At 41.7% G+C, this 20,232-nt stretch overlaps 1 protein-coding gene and 1 non-coding gene across 3 annotated transcripts in view; both read right to left on the reverse strand.

Moving 5' to 3' along the window:
* The window catches only part of SLC66A2 (solute carrier family 66 member 2), a 68,650-nt gene that overhangs the window by 23,689 nt on the left and 24,729 nt on the right, over nt 1–20,232 (reverse strand). For both annotated transcript variants that reach the window (XM_056854469.1, XM_056854468.1), the window contains one exon: nt 8,940–9,156. In XM_056854469.1, coding sequence (XP_056710447.1) covers nt 8,940–9,156 — 217 coding nt within the window. The remainder of the gene's footprint in view (nt 1–8,939; nt 9,157–20,232) is intronic.
* Nucleotides 19,943–20,011, reverse strand: TRNAP-GGG (transfer RNA proline (anticodon GGG)). The gene has a single exon. It is a non-coding gene; the product is annotated as a tRNA-Pro (tRNA).

Raw genomic sequence — 20,232 nt, forward strand, 5'->3', positions numbered from 1 at the left:
GATGAACAACAAAAGCAGGCATTTCAGCCATCCGATTTTTTTGCAAGTACTGCCAAGAAGCATTAAAAGCTCTCTTCCCCATGACTCATCGGCTTCTGCCGGTGCACCTAATTCATAACCATGATCCATTCATCAGCAACATTACAGCATTTAGTGATTAAGTGGGCCCTTTTCTAATTCCTCTTTAGAAGCCCAGGCCTGAAGTGATGGGGGCGGGGAATAAATGGAAAGTCCCTCCGCTTGCATTAACCTTTGTAGTGTACAAGATTTGACTTTTTAAACAACAGATAAAAGTATTTCTCAACGGACCCAATTCTATGCTCAAATCCTCCAGTATAAATTAGCAGTAATCTCCAAATGGTCTACATAGACATTCAAGAGACCACCCAAACACAAATGACTTCAGAAAATAATGACAATGTACTCACAAAATATGCCTCTCACCTCAACACAAGAAATAGAATGTGGTTTCAAATATAGTTCTTTAGTTCTTTGACAGGGAGAAAGTTTGATCCAACCAAACTAGATTTAGGAGGAATGCATATGGCTTTAAATACAGAATCATCCCTTTAAATACAGAATCACATCAGGTAATGAATGGTAGCTGCTTTTTATCAACTTTTTCTTCTTCCACAAAAGCTGATGCTAGAATAAATGGGTAATAGTCTTAAATGTGCTACAAGAGTATTGTTTATTTTATCACTACATTCCCTGTTAGGGCTGCCGGCTCCTGGTTGGGAAATACCTGGAGATTTTGGGGGTGGAGCCTGAGAAGGGTGGGGTTTGGGGAGGGGAGGGCAATGGGGTATAATGCCAATGAGTCCAGTTACCAAAGCGGCCATTTTCTCCAGGTGAACTGATCTCTGTCGCCTGGAGATCAGTTGTAATAGTGGGAGATCTCCAGCCACCACCTGGAGGTTGGCAACCCTATTCCCTGTACATATGAGGCAGTTGAGAAGAAATCCTTTAATGTAGAGCTGGTTAAATAGCTCGAGTAGTGCAATATTTCTAGTTCAGTGACTAAGCCAAAGGCCACCCCCACCAGAGAACCATAACCCTCAAAAAGCCATTGCTCTAAATATGGTTACACATATAGACAGAGTCCTGTTAAAACCTTTAAACAGAAAAAAATGGAGATGTTTAGTAGAACCTTCTCCAGAGACCTCACCGTAGGGATGGAGGATCATGTGATGTCCAGGGACAGGGAGAAGCATCTAAGGAAATTTCTTAAGAGGTAAAGCAGGAATGGGGCTGGAAAAGGTTAACAGAAACACCAGGATCTCTGGGGTGTAGGAGTTATGGGGAAAAGTTGAAATCTGGTCTCATTGTCCAAAGACCGCTATTGTTTGGCAAGAATGTCAGGAATTCATTTTTCCATTTTGGCCTAAAACTTTCTTGGTACTGATAGGTCTGAAAAAGCTTCTGCTTTCTTTATACCTGCATATTAGATCAATTGTTGGTTTCCCTTGAAATGGGGTATGGCCTTGGATATTCATTCTCAGGCCTCTTGTACTTGGGTTTTTGATTGCCAGCTGTGGGAATCAGAAAATAATTTCACTTTAATATTCAAGGGTCTCGTTCTTTTGATTGTATTCCTTATCTCCAGGATACTTAGCCAGTTCTGAACATTACTGTTGCCTTACACAATGCTATTGAAGCACATGCAATCCTTTCCTTAGACGCCATATTATTTCATTATGCTAACATTCCTGAGCTCTGAAATGATGCATTTGCTTCTTGGATTTTTTAATCAGATGGTGTAAAATATATTAAACATCATCTAATCATTAATCATAAATTGAATTTCCTTTTATGAAACAATTAGCTACTATTAAAATACTCATTTATAAGTAGTAAAGACTGCTGTTTTACAGGAGTCCTGAATTAAACAGAAATTAATTCACTCCTTGATAGACATTGTTAATGTGCTATTTTGGGAGCTCTTGTACTTGGAAGTCAAGATTAGAATGGTCATTAATAGATTCAGACCTGCACTGCCTGGACTTTAAAAAAAATTTTTTTTTGCTGTGTAACGTCTTCTGCACAGAACAGAGCCCCATATTACTATTAAATGACAAGATGGAAACCGTCTGGATATACAGTGAGCTTCTGCAGATTAAAACTCTGTTATAGAACACAACCAAATGTAAATATGGAAATTTTAAAAAACGGGTTACCGTATATACTCGGGTATAAGCTAACCCGAGTATAAGCCGACCCCCCCAAACTTGAGGCCAGAAAAGGGAATTTCTTATTGACCCGCGTATAAGCCGAGGGTCAATAAGAAATTCCCTTTACCGGTAATGCTGCGCTCTAAAATGGCGGCCACCATTTCAGAGCGCAGGGACGATCTCGGCCCTGCCCCGGGTCGCCCTCCCGCCAGCCTCCCGGGCCCTCCAGACCCACCCCAACCCCAGTGCCATCCAAGGGGGGAGGGGGAAGAGCCCCTGAACCCCCTACTCACCGGGAGAGGTGGCGGCGCGGCCTTCCCGGGCCTGCAGGAGGCCGCTGCCGGCCGGAGGAAGCTGCGCGGGCCCGGCGGCGCGGCCTTCCCGGGCCTGCAGGAGGCCCCTGCAGGCAGCTGCCGGACAGAGGAAGCCGCATGGGCCCGGCGGCGGTGACGGCGGTAAGTTCCCCCTTCCCTCCTCCCCCCTCTACTGTATTGACCCGCGTATAAGCCGAGTTCGGCTTTTTCAGCCCTTTTTTTGGGCTGAAAAACTCGGCTTATACGCGAGTATATACGGTATGTTATATTTAAATGCATCCTCCAGAGTAAAATAGTTATGCTCACCAAACACTTGCTTGGATGAGGACTGTTGTGCCTATTCCTTAAAAAAATTGTCTTGCAACATCAGACCAAAAAGCCATCTACTTCAGCGCACAACAGTGACCAGACAGGGACCTCTGAGGACATGACATATGTAGGACATGACATATGTAGACACCCCTAGTTGTATGTTCCTGCCATTTTCTCATCAAGCAGCCTACTATCTCTGAATATGAAAATTCCATTTTCTTTATGTGGCTAACAACAGTCTGTGGACATATCCCTTATACTTTTATTTTTAACAGCCCTCTTGGCTAGCTGAAATCACCATATCCCATGGCAACTTTAATTATGCATTTTGCATAAAGGAATATTTCCTTTTGTTCATTCTGAATCTAATGGAAATAAATTTAACTGGCCCAGAGTTCTAGTGTTTTAAAATACAGGAAAAAAATATTTTTCTTCACATCTACACTATATATAACTGTCTACCAGGTCTCTCTTTCCCTACCCCACCCCCAACTGTCTCTCCTTCCAAAAAATAAGATACTGCTACTCACAGAGACATATATTTTATCTAGTTAGAAATGTCTGAAAGTTTCTTCCTTATGCTAATGCAAACATGGACTGCCAAATTAAGTCAGTGGGATCCACACAACTAATTTTAGTGCAGCCCCAAAAGGAAAGGATGTTGTTTACTGGCAGTGTCGAATTTTGAACCGGCTTCTCTGCTGCTTTCGAGGCCAACCTACGGTTTCACTGAGAGCTGTAAAAGTAGATAACTGTGCTAGACTTGCTTGTAAAGCCTAGTTCCAACATAACGCTGAGTTTACGTTCCCCTCTCCCGCTTTCAAAACGTGATTATTAAGGAAGCAGCATTTTATTTACACAGGGGGAGATGCTGTGAAGGTACCAGCATTCCATTCAGACAGGTAAGAAGCAGTGAGCAATACAGTCACAATGTGAGGTAGGAGACAGATGTCAGAGAGAAGTCACAGAAGAAGAACCTCCTATATGTTGCGACTACGGAAAAGGGTTACTGTGGGACCACAGGAGAGAAGAAGCCAGCGGAGGAAGGAATAAATGAAAGGACGGAAGGACCATCAGGGAATACGATGAAGAGAGTGAAGGAAATTTTGCTGATGTAAGCGCTGTTGTAGCATCAGGACCCTCCCTCATGCACACTGACGAATGCTAACAGGGCTTTCTCTTTCCTTTTGGGTAGATGTTGCTGTATGCCAGGACTGAATGTGCCTGTGGTAAACAGGTGACAGGAACCCATACGGAGGCCCATCTGACCCATCATACGCAAATGTCCATCAGTGTTTTAGTTCCCAGTGGTGGTGACTGCGAGTAGAGAAGTGGTGCAGATGAGGGTGAAGGAGGCACCCCTGTCTCGGTTAGTTTCCTCACTCCAATTCACCCCCCTCCTCAAGTGTTTCCCCCCCCCCCCCGGATTTCAAAGGGAAAACTGAGAGAGGGCCGGAGGAACCGCTTGGGGGTGTGATTTGGAGCTGCAAAATGGTGGATGGGAAAAAGGGTGCGACTATACCCCTACTGCTTCTACATTCCCCGTCGCCCTCACCAGAACCAGTTATCTCCTGTTCTACAAATGACATTACTGTTACATTGTGTATAACGTGTAGTTTGGGTCACAGAAATTCATGGTGAGCAGTTTCTGCAAGTTGGATGGCAATACTGCAGCTTATTAAGAGCAAGCCAGCAGATTCTATTAAGCTGAGCCAATGAATGCAAATTCATGGGACTTCTAGTATTTAGTCTAGACAGAGAAGAAAAAATGTTGGTCTATGGCATATTCTGGCCCAATGGACAGACCCAGTGAAGCTTGCAGGGTAGGGTTGCCAGCTCCGGGTTGGGAAATACCTTGAGATTTTTGGGGCGGGACCTGAGGAGGGCAGGGTTTTGGGAGGGGAGGGACTTGGGAGGGTAAGGACTTCAATGCCATAGAGTCCAATTGCCAAAGCAACCATTTTCTCCAGGTGAACTGATCTCTATTGGCTGGAGATCAGTTGTAATAGCAGGAAATCTCCAGCAAGTACCTGGAGGATGGCAACTCTATTGCAGGGTGACCCTGGCCTGCTCACTTCTTTTTAGCTAGACCTACCTTACAGGGTTGTTGTGAGCATAAAGTAGAGGAAGGGGAAACTATGTTTGCTGCCCTGAGTTCCCTGGAGAAAGAGCAGAATCAAAATGTTTCAAGCATGAACAAACTAGTTCAATGAGGCATGTGCCTGATTGCAAGGCTCACTGTGCTGATCACAAGGGCCCATTTTAATAAATCAAAGCAAAAATAAAAATAACTGTTCCTCACTCCCATTGCATTCATGGAGCCAGCTAGGGTAGTGCATTCGGATAAAGCCAAACCAAAAATAAAAACCGCAAATCCATACTAAGCCGAATAGCAAAAAGGCAAAAAAAAAAAAAAAACACCATGGCTTTTTTCTGGCTATTGGCATTCCCCCAGCCTATGTAGGGCTGTGGGAGGGAAATAATAAAAAAAAAAATTAAGCCCATTCGCATGGCTGGTGATTAGGCTTTAAAAAAATTTTTAAAATCTTTTAAACTTTCTTCAGCTGGTGCTCTGCTTGGCCTCCAGGTGGGTTCTGCTGAGCTTTGATAGGAAGGAGCAATCTCCTGATGCCCTTTTCCTGCCCCTTGGCTGGTTTCCAGGACAGGAGGGAGCGGGAGAGGCATCTTGAAGGGACAATTAGGAAAGCTTGCCGGAGATTTCCTATTTGGCCAGTGGCTGCAATACATTTTGCACTGCATTTTTGCTAAGCTGTTGCAGTCTATCCGGGTTGCAAGTTACAACCAGTAGAGAGGGGAGGGTGGAAGTGGGGGAAGAAAGTTAGGGTGGCCAATAGGATTTCAGGTTAGGGACAACACTGCTCTTTGGCCAATCACAGGTCTATCAAATAGCCATTTACTGGTATGGGGATTTGGCTTCCCCGAACATTTTCGGGCCCAATAAACCTGAATCCGAAAATTACCGAAACAATTGGTGTTTGGTTGTAATGTTCTTCAACTGCTATCATTTACAGAGATGAAAAGCTTTCTGCTAAAAAGACCTGCATGTTGTTTTGTCACATAAAAAAACAAGCTGCCATTGTGTGTACTGGGCTGCTTTTTATTAAATACCACATATGGACAAGTGAGAAGGGTGTAAACTCAGGTCCCAGCAGTGTTATGAAGAGAAAGCAAGCATAAGGTTACGCAGTAGGGAGTTATTGAATGGCATAATTAAGACACTGCACATGAAAGGCAGAGCCAAGAACAGTAACAACATAACCAAGGGCTGACTGTATAAATCCTTATTTCTTCCAGATGCCAAAGATAGAGTAGATGCAAAACAAACATTTCGAGGAAAACATGGAATTCACCCAGTATTAAGAGGACTACCAAACTTTTAAAAGACATGGCTTTGGGGGAGGGAGGGCAGGCAGCCCAAATCATGACTTCAAAAGTGTCTCTCTGACTGGAAAATAAATTTAATTAAGTAAAATGAAGGCTAGCAAGAAAAAAGAATAATTCAATCAGACAAGTTTTCTGTTTAAAAAAGCAGCAGCAAGGCAAATTCACAGGTCGACAAAGATTCACACGCAGCACATGCCAAACACCATGTGAATCTTTAATTGACATGCTTGAGCTGTTTCAAACACAACACGTTCCATACCTGGAAAACTCTTCATTGTACAAAAAAGCATGCTTGACTGTCTACATGATGTGTGTGTGCTTTTTCGTACACAGAAGGGCCCTTCCATGGAAGAAATGTGCCATGTTTGAAATAGCCCAAGCAACTCCATTAAGACTCATCCAAACTTAATGTGATAGTGTTTGGGATGTGCTGCAAGCGCCTCTTGGTAGGCACACAATCCTGCAAACTGACTGCCGCTTCTTAGGACACGTACACTGTACACACAAGCAGCAAAACAGATACATACAATCACTGCCTGCCATCACCTGCACAATACCCTATGTTCTCCTACAAATGGACCTTGAGCTTGTTTGGAGGTTCTAGCAGGGGAGCGCAGCTATCATATACCCTTGACCGAAGAACGGTACCCTCCTTCTATCTGGGATGGTTGTCCTCTTCCACTGAGCGTGCAGCTTTGGGAGGGATGCACATGGAGTGGTGAGGGAGTTAGGGGACACCCGCCTAGCCAGCCAGATCAGCTGAATCAACCCTGGCGATCAATGGGGTGACAGATGTCACAGCCAGATCGCCCTCCCATCCACCTGCACAATATTAGCATGCTTTTTCCTATATAGAAGCACTTTCCATACAGGAGACTGGTAAAGCTTGAGTGGCTCTTGTGCATGTTATGGGTGATCACTAGATATTTTCTTTTCAGAAAGTCAAAGGAATGTTGTCCTACTAATATAGGCTGGGGGTTGCCAGGGTGGAAGATTCAGAGAGAGAACATGATTTTGAAAGGCAGATGCACAACGCCATGCATCTTGGAATACCGCATTTGTCAGCATTTCTGATGACATCAAGGACAGAAGCCATATCTGAGGCGTGATTAATCAGTGTCCAGGGTGAACCGGAAAATGTGAAAAAGGCCTTTCAGCAATCTTCACCGGTGAGTCCCGATAATTTATATTTAACTGTAGGCTGGATGCTCATCTTACAAAATGCATCATGCTTCCAATTGTTCAAAGCCACAGTGACATGAAGCTCATCCTGATAACTGATTCCTGCCTCTCCCGCGCACTCACACTCTACGGAATCTGCAAACTTATTTGTGCAAAGTAAGCATATGTGCTTATTTTGCTTAACTGATTCTTTTTATGCTAGCCACGAAGAGGGACAATGAACCTCCAGTGCAAACTGACAAACTGAATGATGAAAATCCCACTCAGCCTTCCAGCAATACTTAAGAACAACCCAGGAGACACCATATTTATGTCTGCAGGCAGTGGCCATTTGGAAGCAACTGCCTCCACTGTAAAAGGACATTTGACTTGGGATTCTGCAGCCATTTATGACCAGCCCAATCTCCCATAGGAGCCATTACATGCAGGCATCCATTACCCTGTCTCAGAATTCTAGAAGTGTCCTCAGGCTCAGCAAGGTTAAAGACTACTGTGCTAGACACCTGCCTCTGTTTTATTCTTTTAAACCAAAGATGAAATTCTCAAGATACTGAATTCTGCATCTAATAAACTCTGGTGCAGAATCTAAAGTATAAAGCTCAGTATTTATCATAATTTCTAGCTCAGAAAATCTTTTTTTTTTCAGATTACTCATGCACCCATGGTCCCATTACCCTATCATGTTCTGCTTGGCTTTCCCCAGCTGCTCTAACTTTCACAATAACTGTTGGATGTCCACACTGGAAACGTGGGGTCGGATCCCATGGGACACTTCTTGTGCAAGTGGAAACACAATAAAATATCATCACAAGTAGTCCTTGCGCTAAGTCAAGTTTCTGCTTTTCTGCTTGCGCAAGACATAGCGCAAGGTATACTTCCGTCAAAAACAAAAATCCCAGTAATGACCCTCTTTGATCAACTCACATTGCACCTCCAAACTGGGGGTTTTACCTCTTGATTTTTGTGCCCTGAAACACTGCCAAACCTGGAAAATCAGCGCTTGATCATACAGTAGCACTTGAGCAATATCTTGCACAAATATAACTCCATTAAGTAAAACATCTTTTCCGCAACTGCATTATAAGGATCCAACACACTGGCTTCCCCTATTCTTTTAATGAATGTATTGTTATTTATAGTTATATACACAGAGAGAAATGGGGAAAAATACATATATATCCAAACAAAAGAAAAAGTTAGACACCAGAAACAGAATAATTGACAATAAATCATGAAAGGCAAGGGGATAAATCTTGCCACTTATTTTCTCATCCCAGAATGTAATAAACAGTATCCAGTGTTTATTATATTTATCAGTCTTTTTTATTGTTCCTTCAGGTTCTCTGATAATATGCTAGTCTTCTCAATAAAACAGGACATCGAATTTTTATTAAACCATTCATTTAGAGAAGGGGGGGTTCTACCTTTGGTGCAAATACCTGTTTTTAATCAAAGCTGTTCTTGGATTGTTGCGGAAGAAAAGGAAAACAATAAAATGAATGAATATAGGTGAAAACTTCACAGTAATGTTTGAGTTACAGAGGTACACTCTTACCTCATTCCTTCAGTTGACCTATTCTGATAGTTGCGGTAGAGCTGTGGGATGCCCAGCATGGCTTCAGTGAACACAGCTAGGAAGCCCAAAGTTTCCACAAAGATAATAGAGTCGAGAGAAAGGTAAGTGATGTATCCTGTCACTCCGGTGAAAGCCAGAACACACTGCACATAATCTGTAAACTTGCTCCAGTGCCAGAAATAGATCAAGTCAAAATCTGAAAGACAACATTTATAAATAATAAACGAAACTCACAGTTTTACCAAATTGGTTACTCGCAAAAAGGAAACGAGTCTATGAACGCCTGTGTTATGGTAAATTAAAAGCATAGCATTTTACAGCTTGTGTCAATTAGCAAAAACAAGCAGAAATATCAGTGGTAAAGAAAAAAATCAAACCTATTGCGGTATATAAAACTGAACATATCATCATGGTATATTGCAAGGCAGGAAAATGAGGCATATGGAAAAGACCCTGCAACATACTTCCAAAAGCAGCTTAGAACAAACCGAAGATAGCTGTCTGTTTAGAGGAAATGCAAGAAGCAGAGGATTGGAACAGTAACCAAGCTGAAGGCATGCAGAAATAAAATATAGCCAACAATACTGAATCTAAAATTTCAAGGCTGATTCACATGATCATTCTCCACTGAGTCATTTCTTTCCCAGTAACTGCGGAAACACTCATTATTCCTATCTTGTGAATGATAAAGATGTGTCCCTATCCATGCTTCTGGGCATTGGGTGAAGAAGGAACTAAAGAATCAGACTGCAAAGAGATGCATATTCTCTGCATTACAGCTTAATTTAATACCAGGGTAATTTATAAGAAGGAAAAAAACCCAGTTTTTTCAAAGTCATGCTATAAATGATCAAATGAATAGTCAACTGTGCAATTAAACAGCTGTATTTTCTAAAAACAGAAGCCGATTTTGGTACATAATGAAATTTTTGTTCCATTTACGACATGAACTCTACCCCCTCTCCCAATATCAAGTAATTAATGTCATTTCCCCCCAAAATTTCTGCCACTGCTCCCTAATTTTACTACCCTTTCCCTTCAGATGGCTAAACCAGAGTTTGATATTATCATATCTAATAGGCTTCAGATGTTCTGCAAAGCATTTCTAAATAAGTCACACTGTATGGTCAAATAATTAGTTCCAAATGCCTTGGCAAAGTTATAAATAAAAGTATTACAAGGACAGAACAATCTTGTGAGAGGTTGCTTCCAAAGCAATGTAGAATACCCAATCTCCTTTAAAATTGTTAACTTCCTTAGAGCTGGGGCTATTGCCTACTAATATTCTGTCCTATATCTTCAGCTTTGTGCAAAAATGTTTGTATGGTTTAGGGTTAGGGTCCCCCCTAGAATTCCTGCAGGTGCAAGGAAGGAGGCTATTTTATGATTCCTCCTTCCAACGGCAGCCCAGAACAACCCCCCAAAAAAGCTGTTCCTGACGAATAGGGATAGAGGGGGGGGGGATCAGAGGTCCCCTGCAGGGATCAACACAATTGCCCCTCTTTGCACCCACAGAAATCTGAGATAGGATCCAAGGCTAGATGGGTAATGCAGATGTGCACAAACAAGGATTGCGAATGGCCCTGTTAAAGTGTTATGTACGCAGATTTTTAAAATAAAGCACTTAAAATCAAGGTCAAATGACTCCAACATCTTAATTACATTACGCTCTAAATTTTAAAATTACAAAATGTTGAAATGCAAGGTAAAAACAAACAAATAATAAAATAACGTGGTCTTCTCAAGTAAAAGGTATGTATTTAATTTAAAGGAATATAACAGATTACTAAAGTTATAACCTAACTATAATTGCAGTTCTCCTCATGCCTTCATTTCTTCCCCTTCCTTCCAAGAAAGGCTTCAAATACCCCAAGGCAAAGTCAGGGTGCACAACTTAGAGAGCCAGTGTGGTATACTGATCAGAGTATCGGGCTACGATGTGGGAGACTCAAGTTCACTGGGTGACCTCGGGCCATTCATGCCCTCTCAGCCTAACCTACCTTACAGAGTTACTGTGAGAATAAAATAGAGGAGAGAACAATGCCGGCCGCTTTGAGTCTCCAGTGGAGAGAAAGGTGGGGTATAAAAGGAGCAAAATAAATAAAATCAGTAAAATATTTTCTGAACCAAAGAATGCTGTACTACAGCAGCATACCTGGCTGACCAAAAACCATACCATCTGTCCCAAGAATTTAAAAGAGGATTTCTTTATTTATTTAGACTGTTTTACCCTACTTTTCTCATAGATAATTAAATAAGCTTCCAACCAAATTCATCAGAATATAAATAAAGTATTTTGCTGCAGATTATATTAAACTCTTCTGCTGGTGCTCAATACATTTTCTTTTCTTCTTTTATAATAATTTTTTAAATTATTTTTCCAAGTAGGATAAACACATACATTTCTATAATTGCTAACAATCATCAAAAGAGATCACGTTGTATTATTGTTGAAAGTACATCCAATATAAAAAAGAAAAGAAAAAGAAGAAAAAGGACTTCCCCTACATCTTCCTCCATCTATCAATAAACCTGTATACTCTTTAGTATAGATAATTCCAATCCTAATCTTTTTAATTATATTCATCAAGCTAAATCATCATGACTAGCACCCATTTTTACTGGTAGCCATGAATAGCCCTGTCCTCCATGAACATGTCCACTCCCCTCTTAAAGCCTTTCAAGTTGGCAGCCATCACCACATCCTGGGGCACTGAGTTCTACAATTTAACTATGCATTGTGTGAAGAAATACTTCCTTTTATCTGTTTTGAATCTCTCACCCTCCAGCTTCAGCAGATGACCCCGCATTCTAGTATTATGGGAGAGAGAGAAAAGCTTCTCTCTGTCCATTCTCTCCATACCATGCATACTTTTATAGACCTTAACCACGTATCTCCCCTTAACCGCCTTCTTTCCAAGCAAAACATCCCTAAGCCTTTTAACCGCTCCTCATAGAGCAGTTGCTCTGTTCCCTTGATCACTTTGGTTGCTCTTTTCTGCACCTTCTCAAGCTCTTATGACTTATCATCTCTCTGCCTTCTCATGAACAGAAACATGTAGGAAAGGAACAAATTCAGGACTAAAACAGGTTTTGTTTGTTTTACTAAGGATAAGGATGGATATGGTATGAAATTTAATCCCAAGGACAACTGGAGAAACTCTAGTTTTGGTGGAAATCCTAATGTTTAGTTGCTAATTCACTGCATCAACTAAATCCTAATATTTAGTTGATGCAATGAAAAGCATCATTCACAGATCAAGTGTCTTATTTGCTGAACAGATCACAAAGCTGTTTTGCAGTACCACATCACATATACCAGAAAGAGTTTTCAGTCAGCTCATTAAAATTGAAGCTGCTTAATTTTTTCCCCCTTGAAGTTCTGTGCAGATGGACATTAACTTTTATAAAACGACTATAATGGAACTCCCCACTCTGTGAGAGTCTAGTTAACAGCTGGCTAGATGCTCTAACGATATTTCAGAAAGCAACATGGTAGACTCAGTGCGCTTGTAATCGAAAATCAGGCTTGAGGGGTCTGGTGAAGTACCAGTTTAATTGTTGCCAAGTGGTCTGTGATGGCAATGCTCATCAAATACTGAGGCAGCCATGCACTTCCCTTGCCAAAAAATAAGAAGCGGAATTAATGAAAAAAGCGAGATGCACACAATGAGCTTTGCATTTTTAAAAAGGAGTAAAATTCACTGGCTCTGAAATCCTGTCCCAAGTGTCCTTGCATACGATCAGTGGTTGAGAGGCTGATTAAGACTTCGCTCCTTCTACAGAAAAGAGAATTTTAGCGCCAGAAACCTTTTGGAGGTCTGAATCTACCTTGGCGTATTTCTTATTCTTTTCTTCTCAAGTAGTGCAACCCCCCTATCTTGATGGCGAAACAAGACTGCAATTTCCCATCAAAAATGTTCTGCTGGATCCAAGCATCATTTGCAGGCATCATGTTTCTATAACACCTAACTGCGCTGGATTTTACACACAGTGAACCAAAAAATATGATAGATGTACCACATGTATCCTATGAATCAACCATATAAGTATTGTATTTATATATGGATGATCAGACCCAATGGATGGTGTGGGGAGCCACAACCTTGGATCCCACAGTAAATCTCTTGGTGACACAATGCACAACCTCTATATGGCGCAGGAGGTTCAGCTGAAAAGCATAACAGAAGCCCTGCTGTATTAGACCAGTAATTCATCTGAATCCAGCACAAGGTTCACATGTGTTTAATCAGCTGCCTTAGAGGGCCAATGAACAGGGCATAGTGGCCCTTTCCCTGATGTTGCCTCCTAGCACTAGTTTTCAGAGGTTTATTGCTACTGCATAAGGAGATTCTCTTTACTCTCCTTGGCTCTTGGCCATTGATGGACCTGACCTGCATCAATCATCTAATCCAGAAAAAGGAGGAGGAGGAGGAGAATTCACAATACAATACACAAAGGAATGAAACTCGTCAAGGTAATGCTTGGTAAGGACTTGTGTATTTTAGAAACACCTTATTAGATATTAGATAAATCATGGCAATTAGGAATTCCCAGATTATCATTCTGCAAATCAATCTCTGCCTTGTGCAAACTAAGGGCACTGAGCTTTGTAAAGTCAGACAGCTCGGAAGATATGTCTTCACTTCAGGACTGAACTCATATTTATCTGATGCCTTTAAATCTCTGAGAATGGGGGGAGGTAGCTTTGTGCTATCAAAGAATTCTCAAGGTTAAGTCAGTGCTGGCACCCTACTCATCACTGTCAGCAGTAAAATAATTGGGTAGCAGGGAAGAGAGTATTAGAAGGGTCAGATTAGGGAAAGGGAGGGGGCTGTATGACAGCATAATTAATATTGCAGCAGGAGGAAAAAGAATTTTGTGCTCCCTAATAAACTTTATACAAAAATTAGATGCTTTACATGCTTTTGTACAAATTGCCCTAAGCCTCTATAAGCTCCAACAGATAGCATTTCTCCAACTACATGCCTGCAAACATACTCTGGTAGTAGGCAAGACTGAAAGGTAGCTGTTCCTGGAAACCATAACCCTATTCTGGAAGTCCCATCCCTGTTCTTGGATCTATGTTAGGTACCTGTGGAACAAGGAAATGAAGGAAAGGGAATGCAAATGTGTTCACATGCACATCCCTATGTTCAAACCAGCCCACCACAGAAGCCTCTAAGATACAATTAAACATGCACTCTTAGTGTAGCTTCACAAATTACCAAATCCACATGGATTATTCATGGACTGTCAAACTCAGCTCCCAGTACGGTTCCAGCTCTGGGTTGGGAAATAACTGGAGATTTTGGGGGTGGAGCCTGAGAAGGGCGGGGTTTGGGGAGGTGAGGAACTTCAGGTTAACTCATCTCTGTTGCCTGGAGAATAGTTGTAATAGAGGGAGATCTCCAGCCACTACCTGGAGGTTAGTAATCAAAAACAGGCAACAAGTACAAAAAGGAGATTGGGAACTCAAAGTCAAGTACTCGTAAGGTGCTCAAAAAGCAACTATAACACAGATGGTGAAATGCTAAATAGAATCTATTAAGAGGAACAAGCCTCTAAAAGACAGGAGCATCAAAAGGACAAGGTCCAATAATTACAAACACAGTACAAAAGCGGAAGACCACGATAGAATTTTGAATAACCTGCCATCTCTACAGGAAACGACGGTGTTAAAAACAGACACGTTTGAGCAGTTGCTAAATGCCTAAAACAAAAATATATGTTGTGAGATGCATGCTGCTTCTATTGCTGATTATTTAAAACATAAGATGATTCCACGAGGATTACGTGTGAACAAGGCTCCTACTCTGTTTAGAAACAATGACAATTTTAAGAAAAAATGGATTGCCATTTTGAATAAATGTTAGTTCGATCTTATGTTGTTAATAGTGGAACAAGCAAATCATGAAGTAGTCACTTTGAAAAAGGAAACTGATAAACTTCAGACAAACTGGAAAAGGATACCAATGCTGTACAATTAGACCATCTTGTTAAGAAATTGGAAACAGAGATAGCTTCCTTTAGTGACAGCATAAAAACTTATAAACAAAAGAAATTTGAAAGAGATATGTCAGACTACTCCAAAAACATAGTTTACCCATGGTTCAATGCTGCACAATCAGATAGCAATGAAAAACATCCCAACAATAGAGGAGCTAGGAGACCTAATCGTAGATTCCAAGCCGAGAGTGACTCTCCGAGCCTCTCAAAGTAACTCCTCCTTCAGAGACTATTCCTTAAGATCTAGAAATAGAGGGGATGAGGGAAGAGATTTTTTGCCCCGGAGAGGGAATCGAAGAAGACCGACCTAGTTGTCAGCCTCTCCAGTCGTATACTATCTGATGAAGAGAAGCGGGTGTTAAATTTAGGTTTAAGTTTTGTACCATGCCCCAAATATTCTGCATTCCAGACCAGAATTGATATATACAAACTGACGCGACAGCTTAAACTTAGGGAGTTTTTTGGGAATTCTACCACCACTAGTGTCCCGTTTAGACCTAAATCCTCCTTTGTGCCGTCCACCTGTAGCCACCTTATCACCTCATTTCAGCATTTAGTGCTTAGAGACATTCAAACTTTAGAACAAAAGAAAAAACCTATACAAGAAAATTTTACAAACACTGGACATAGAATAATTGAAAATCTTGCTAATGTTAGTAGTATTGTAATTAAGGAGGCGGACAAAGGAGGCGCCATTGTCCTTTTGAACAAAGAGGATTATATAAAAGAAAACCTCAGACAACTATCAGACTCTATGGTATATAAAAAATTATTGACCCCACAAATCAAATCAGGCTCAGTATAAAAACAACTGTAAATGAAGGGTTGGCTTTGGATTATATCACCAAATGTGACGCCGATTTTTTTGATCAATAAATTTCCCAAAATACCGGTATTTTATACCCTCCCCAAAATCCACAAAAACCTTCACCCCCCCACCAGGACATCCTATTATTGCAGGCAATAATTCTATCACGGAACCTATAGCCCAATTTTTAGAGTACCACCTCCATGCTTTTGGTACTCAAACGCCATCCTATATCCTAGACACCAAACAATTCATAAATGATATTGAAGGGAAATACATCTCAGAATCAGCGATACTGGTGACCTTGGATGTTGTATCGTTGTATACAAGCATACCCTTAGAAGGAGCCAGGCATATTATTGATACTTTATTAGAATCTAGAAATGTAGTTAATCCCCCAGCTCATTTTATCTTGGACCTTTTGGATCTTGTCTTAGATAACAATGTTTTCTGATTTCAAGACCAACTTTATTTGCAACAACAAGGAGTCGCTATGGGCTGTGCCTGCGCTCCCACTATCGCAAACATATACATGGTCAACTTTGAAAATTCGTTTTTCATAACAACCCGTTTGGATCATGCATTTCCTTATTTATACGTTTCATTGATGATATTTTCTTTCTGTTTCAGCCAGCCCAAAAATTTCCCGAATTCCTAACATGGATTAATAGTAGAGATCCACATATCAAATCTACAGCCACTACCAGTTCCACTAATGTAAACTTCTTGGACATTTCAGTTTTCCTTAGCCCCAATTACCAATCCCTAGCTGTGAGGCCATATAGGAAAGAAACCAATCGAGGTGCCCTTTTGCATTACAAATCTTTTCACCCAGGACACCTCAAAAAGAATCTACCTTATGGGCAATTCCTACGTATGAAACGCAATGCCACCCTTGACAAAGATTATGAAATGGCATCTGTTTCTTTAAATGAGACCCTAATAGCTAGGGGCTTTCCACCAGCTGTCATTAATGAGTCAAAGAAACGCGCTGACATACGATTAAGATCGGATCTCCTGGCAGGGCGAAATAGAAGTAACAGCACTTCCGCCATCTCTCTGCCCTTCAATTTAATTACAAATCCAAGGAAATTCAAAATATAATAAAACAGCACTGTTTTATTATTTTTGCATTGGTGTATTTATACTAACATAAATGTTTTTATGAGACAAAATTATTTTTGTAACGATTAGATATTGTGTCAACTATGCATCTTATTTCTTAGGTTTTACAAGCATACGGAAGCACTCGAAGCTTGAAAAAAACTGTGAAATGGGGACTTTACCGAAGCCCATTGCGCCTGAAATTTATTCAGTTACTTTTTGTGATACTTACCTGTGTATCTGGATTCATACGTTGTGAGCACCTTGGCGCTTGAAAATAATTCTGTTGCTTTTTGTAATACTTACCTGTACATCTGGATGTTTGAGCTGTGACTACCTGGAGGTTGGCAACCCTAGCTCCCAGGTGTGGGGGGCCTGATTCAGATTGAGGCCATGGCATGCGGGGAGAAAGGGTTTTAAGCACCACCTCACATACAACATTTCCCTGACCTCAAATGGCTTCAGGAGCCACAGTTTGCCCTGTTAGGGAACCTTACGTGTAGCCATCATGTTAAGTACAACAGGGCAAACAGTAGCTCAGGTTGGAAAAGTGGTGCGGTGAGACGAGTTGGTTTTTATATGCTTATTTTCTCTACCATTTAAGGAGAATCAAACCATCTTACAATCTCCTTCCCTTCCTCTCCCCACAACAGACACCTTGTGAGGTAGGTGAGGCCGAGAGAGTTCGAACAGAATTGTGACTAGCCCAAGGTCACCCAGCAGGCTTCACGTGTAGGAGTGGGGAATCAAACCCAATTCTCCAGATTAGAGTCCACCGCTCTTAACCACTGCACCACGCTGGCTTCTCTCCACACACCATGGTTTCAATCTGAATCAGGACCCCACACACCTGGAAATCGACTTCCCAGCATGGATCCGCAGATCCAGAGTCCTTAGAGAAGCCACACATCCGGCACGTGGTCTTGTCAACACATGAAGAGGTCCTGATTGTAAGCTCTGTCTTAGGCCTCACAATTTTCTGGTTATTTGTACACTACAAACTCTTGTCTATGTACAGTCAGGCTAGAAGCATTCAAACTACCGCTAGACCTCTAGAGACTCCCGTAATACTTTCTAGTAGAAAACAAATTGCCAATGACAATGAATCTGTCTCCTGGCGATCTGTTGCCAGCTCTCTGAAACTGACTCTGGAGATCTTATTCAAGGTAAAAGATACGCAAGATTATGATCCGGGGGACAGGGTGTCTGGGTCAACATTCTAGTGCTCACCTCCTAGGCCTCTAAGCTTTTAATGTTACCTATTGCTAGTTCCCAGGGTCGAGTTCTAGTAGGGTTTTATTAATTTATTAAAAATCACACCAGTTTTCCAGCTTGTGCTTTAAGATAAGTCAGGCTTCAAGCTTAAGCCCTGTTAAACACCTCCAGAAATGAGAAAAAACACTTTCTTTCTCGATAAATCCTGTTTCGATAAATCCTAAAGGATTCCAAAAGGAAGGGTTCATTTTTTCTCTTTTACTGACAGTCTAATCATTATCCAAAAAAAATTTAACTGTCAAGTCACACCTGACTTACAGAAACCCTATGGAGTTTTCAAGGCATGAGACGTTCAGAGGTGGTTTTGCCACTGCCTGCCTCTGCACGGCAACCGTGGTATTCCTTGGTGGTCTCCCATCCCCAAACTGACCAGGGCAAACCCTGCTTAGCTTCTGATAGCTCATGAGATCGGGTGAGTCAGGGCAACAAGCTCTGTTAGGCCAATGTAATTCACAACCACCACCTTGTTAAAGAATTTGGAAAGCAAAGTAAAGCCGCTATAAATGGTAAGTAACATTTTTAAAAGGAATAAGCAGAATTTCACTAATGAGGCAAAAACCAGACTGCTTTTCTATGAATTATGCACCAATTTGTTATGCTTCTTACACACGCTGCTTTTGCTTCAGGGTGGGGAGAAGGAATCACCACAGATGTATTTATTATTAGAAAGATTTATGCACAAGACATATGTCTATCGTTCACAGGGTTTTAATTAGGTACAGTTCCCTGCATATTGAGTCGCGTGTTGTTTCATTGCATTTTCCACAGCAAACTCCCCAGAATTGTAAAAACTGTAAAAATACACGGGCCAGCCAAGACCACGAAGAGCAAGGAAGTGTAGAAACAAGATAAATTGCTCAGTATTTATCGCCAGGTTTTGCACCCGGGAGGCCTGGAATATCTGTGGAGTGAACGAAAGATCTAAAAGATCAGCCACTGAGGCTCTCCGGCCATTATCTGCCTGAGAGCGTTTCCTGCTCCCCGGGGGAAAGAGTAGACAGACCAGAGTGAGTAGTATGATGTTCTGCATACAGAACAGACCACAGTAGAACAACCAATAAAAGTAAATTGAGTCTGCGCCTTTAAACGTCTTGGCAATATCCGTTTGCATTCACATAATGGCAGGTGACTGGCCTGCTCTTCACCAGGGCTGTCCTTATAGCTGCTGATAGTTTCCTTTCTGCATCAGCAACTTTTCGTTTCCCTGGTGCATCTTTCCTTTGCTTGGACAATTCCACTTCCTGTGACCTTTTTCTCCACTAATGCTGTTTGGCTGAGGACTCCCTTGGGGAAACTGCTGCTGCTTTTTCCCCTCCAAGACTGCTTGTGAACCCTTTGCAAGTGGGCCTTTTCTGACCACTCAGACTCCACTTTGGCAAGTTGTTCCTGGAAGGCTGCTGCTGTCATTAAAGAATCACTAAGATTAACAGAAGATGCCGTTAAGGAAACACTTATTTTGCTTCCACGCTTTGTGCTCTGTGCACAATATAAAACGGCATCTTCCTTAACAAGCAGGCTATGAAGCTCCTCTGTTAATGCGTTTATAAACTTGCTTTTCACACAAGATTCCTGCCACTGGATATAAGCCCCTCTCTGCATTGCAAGCTCTGCATTTCATCAGGCTTCGCTTAAATTGTCACTTGATCACATGAACACATGAAGTTTCCTTATACTGAATCAGACCCTTGGTCCGTCAAAGTCAATATTGTCTACTCAGACCGGCAGCGGCTCTCCAGGGTCTCAGGCAGAGGTCTTTCACATCACCTACTAGCCTAGTCCCTTTAGCTGGAGATGCCGGGGATTGAACCTGGGACCTTCTGCATCCCAAGCAGATGCTCTACCACTGAGCCACGGCTCCTCTTTGGACTGAGACAAGTAGGGAAAGCTCTACCAAATAGCTTTCTCAAAGCATACAAATAAAAATGCAGAGTTCATTGGTTCTTGTAGGTTATCCAGGCTGTGTAACCGTGGTCTTGGTATTTTCTTTCCTGATGTTTCACCAGCAGCTGTGGCAGGCATCTTCAGAGGAGTAACACTAAAGGACAGTGTCTCTCTTCAGTGTTACTCCTCTGAAGA

This window comes from Euleptes europaea, chromosome 8 (assembly GCF_029931775.1).
Source record: "Euleptes europaea isolate rEulEur1 chromosome 8, rEulEur1.hap1, whole genome shotgun sequence".
In the NCBI taxonomy this organism is placed as follows: domain Eukaryota; kingdom Metazoa; phylum Chordata; class Lepidosauria; order Squamata; family Sphaerodactylidae; genus Euleptes; species Euleptes europaea.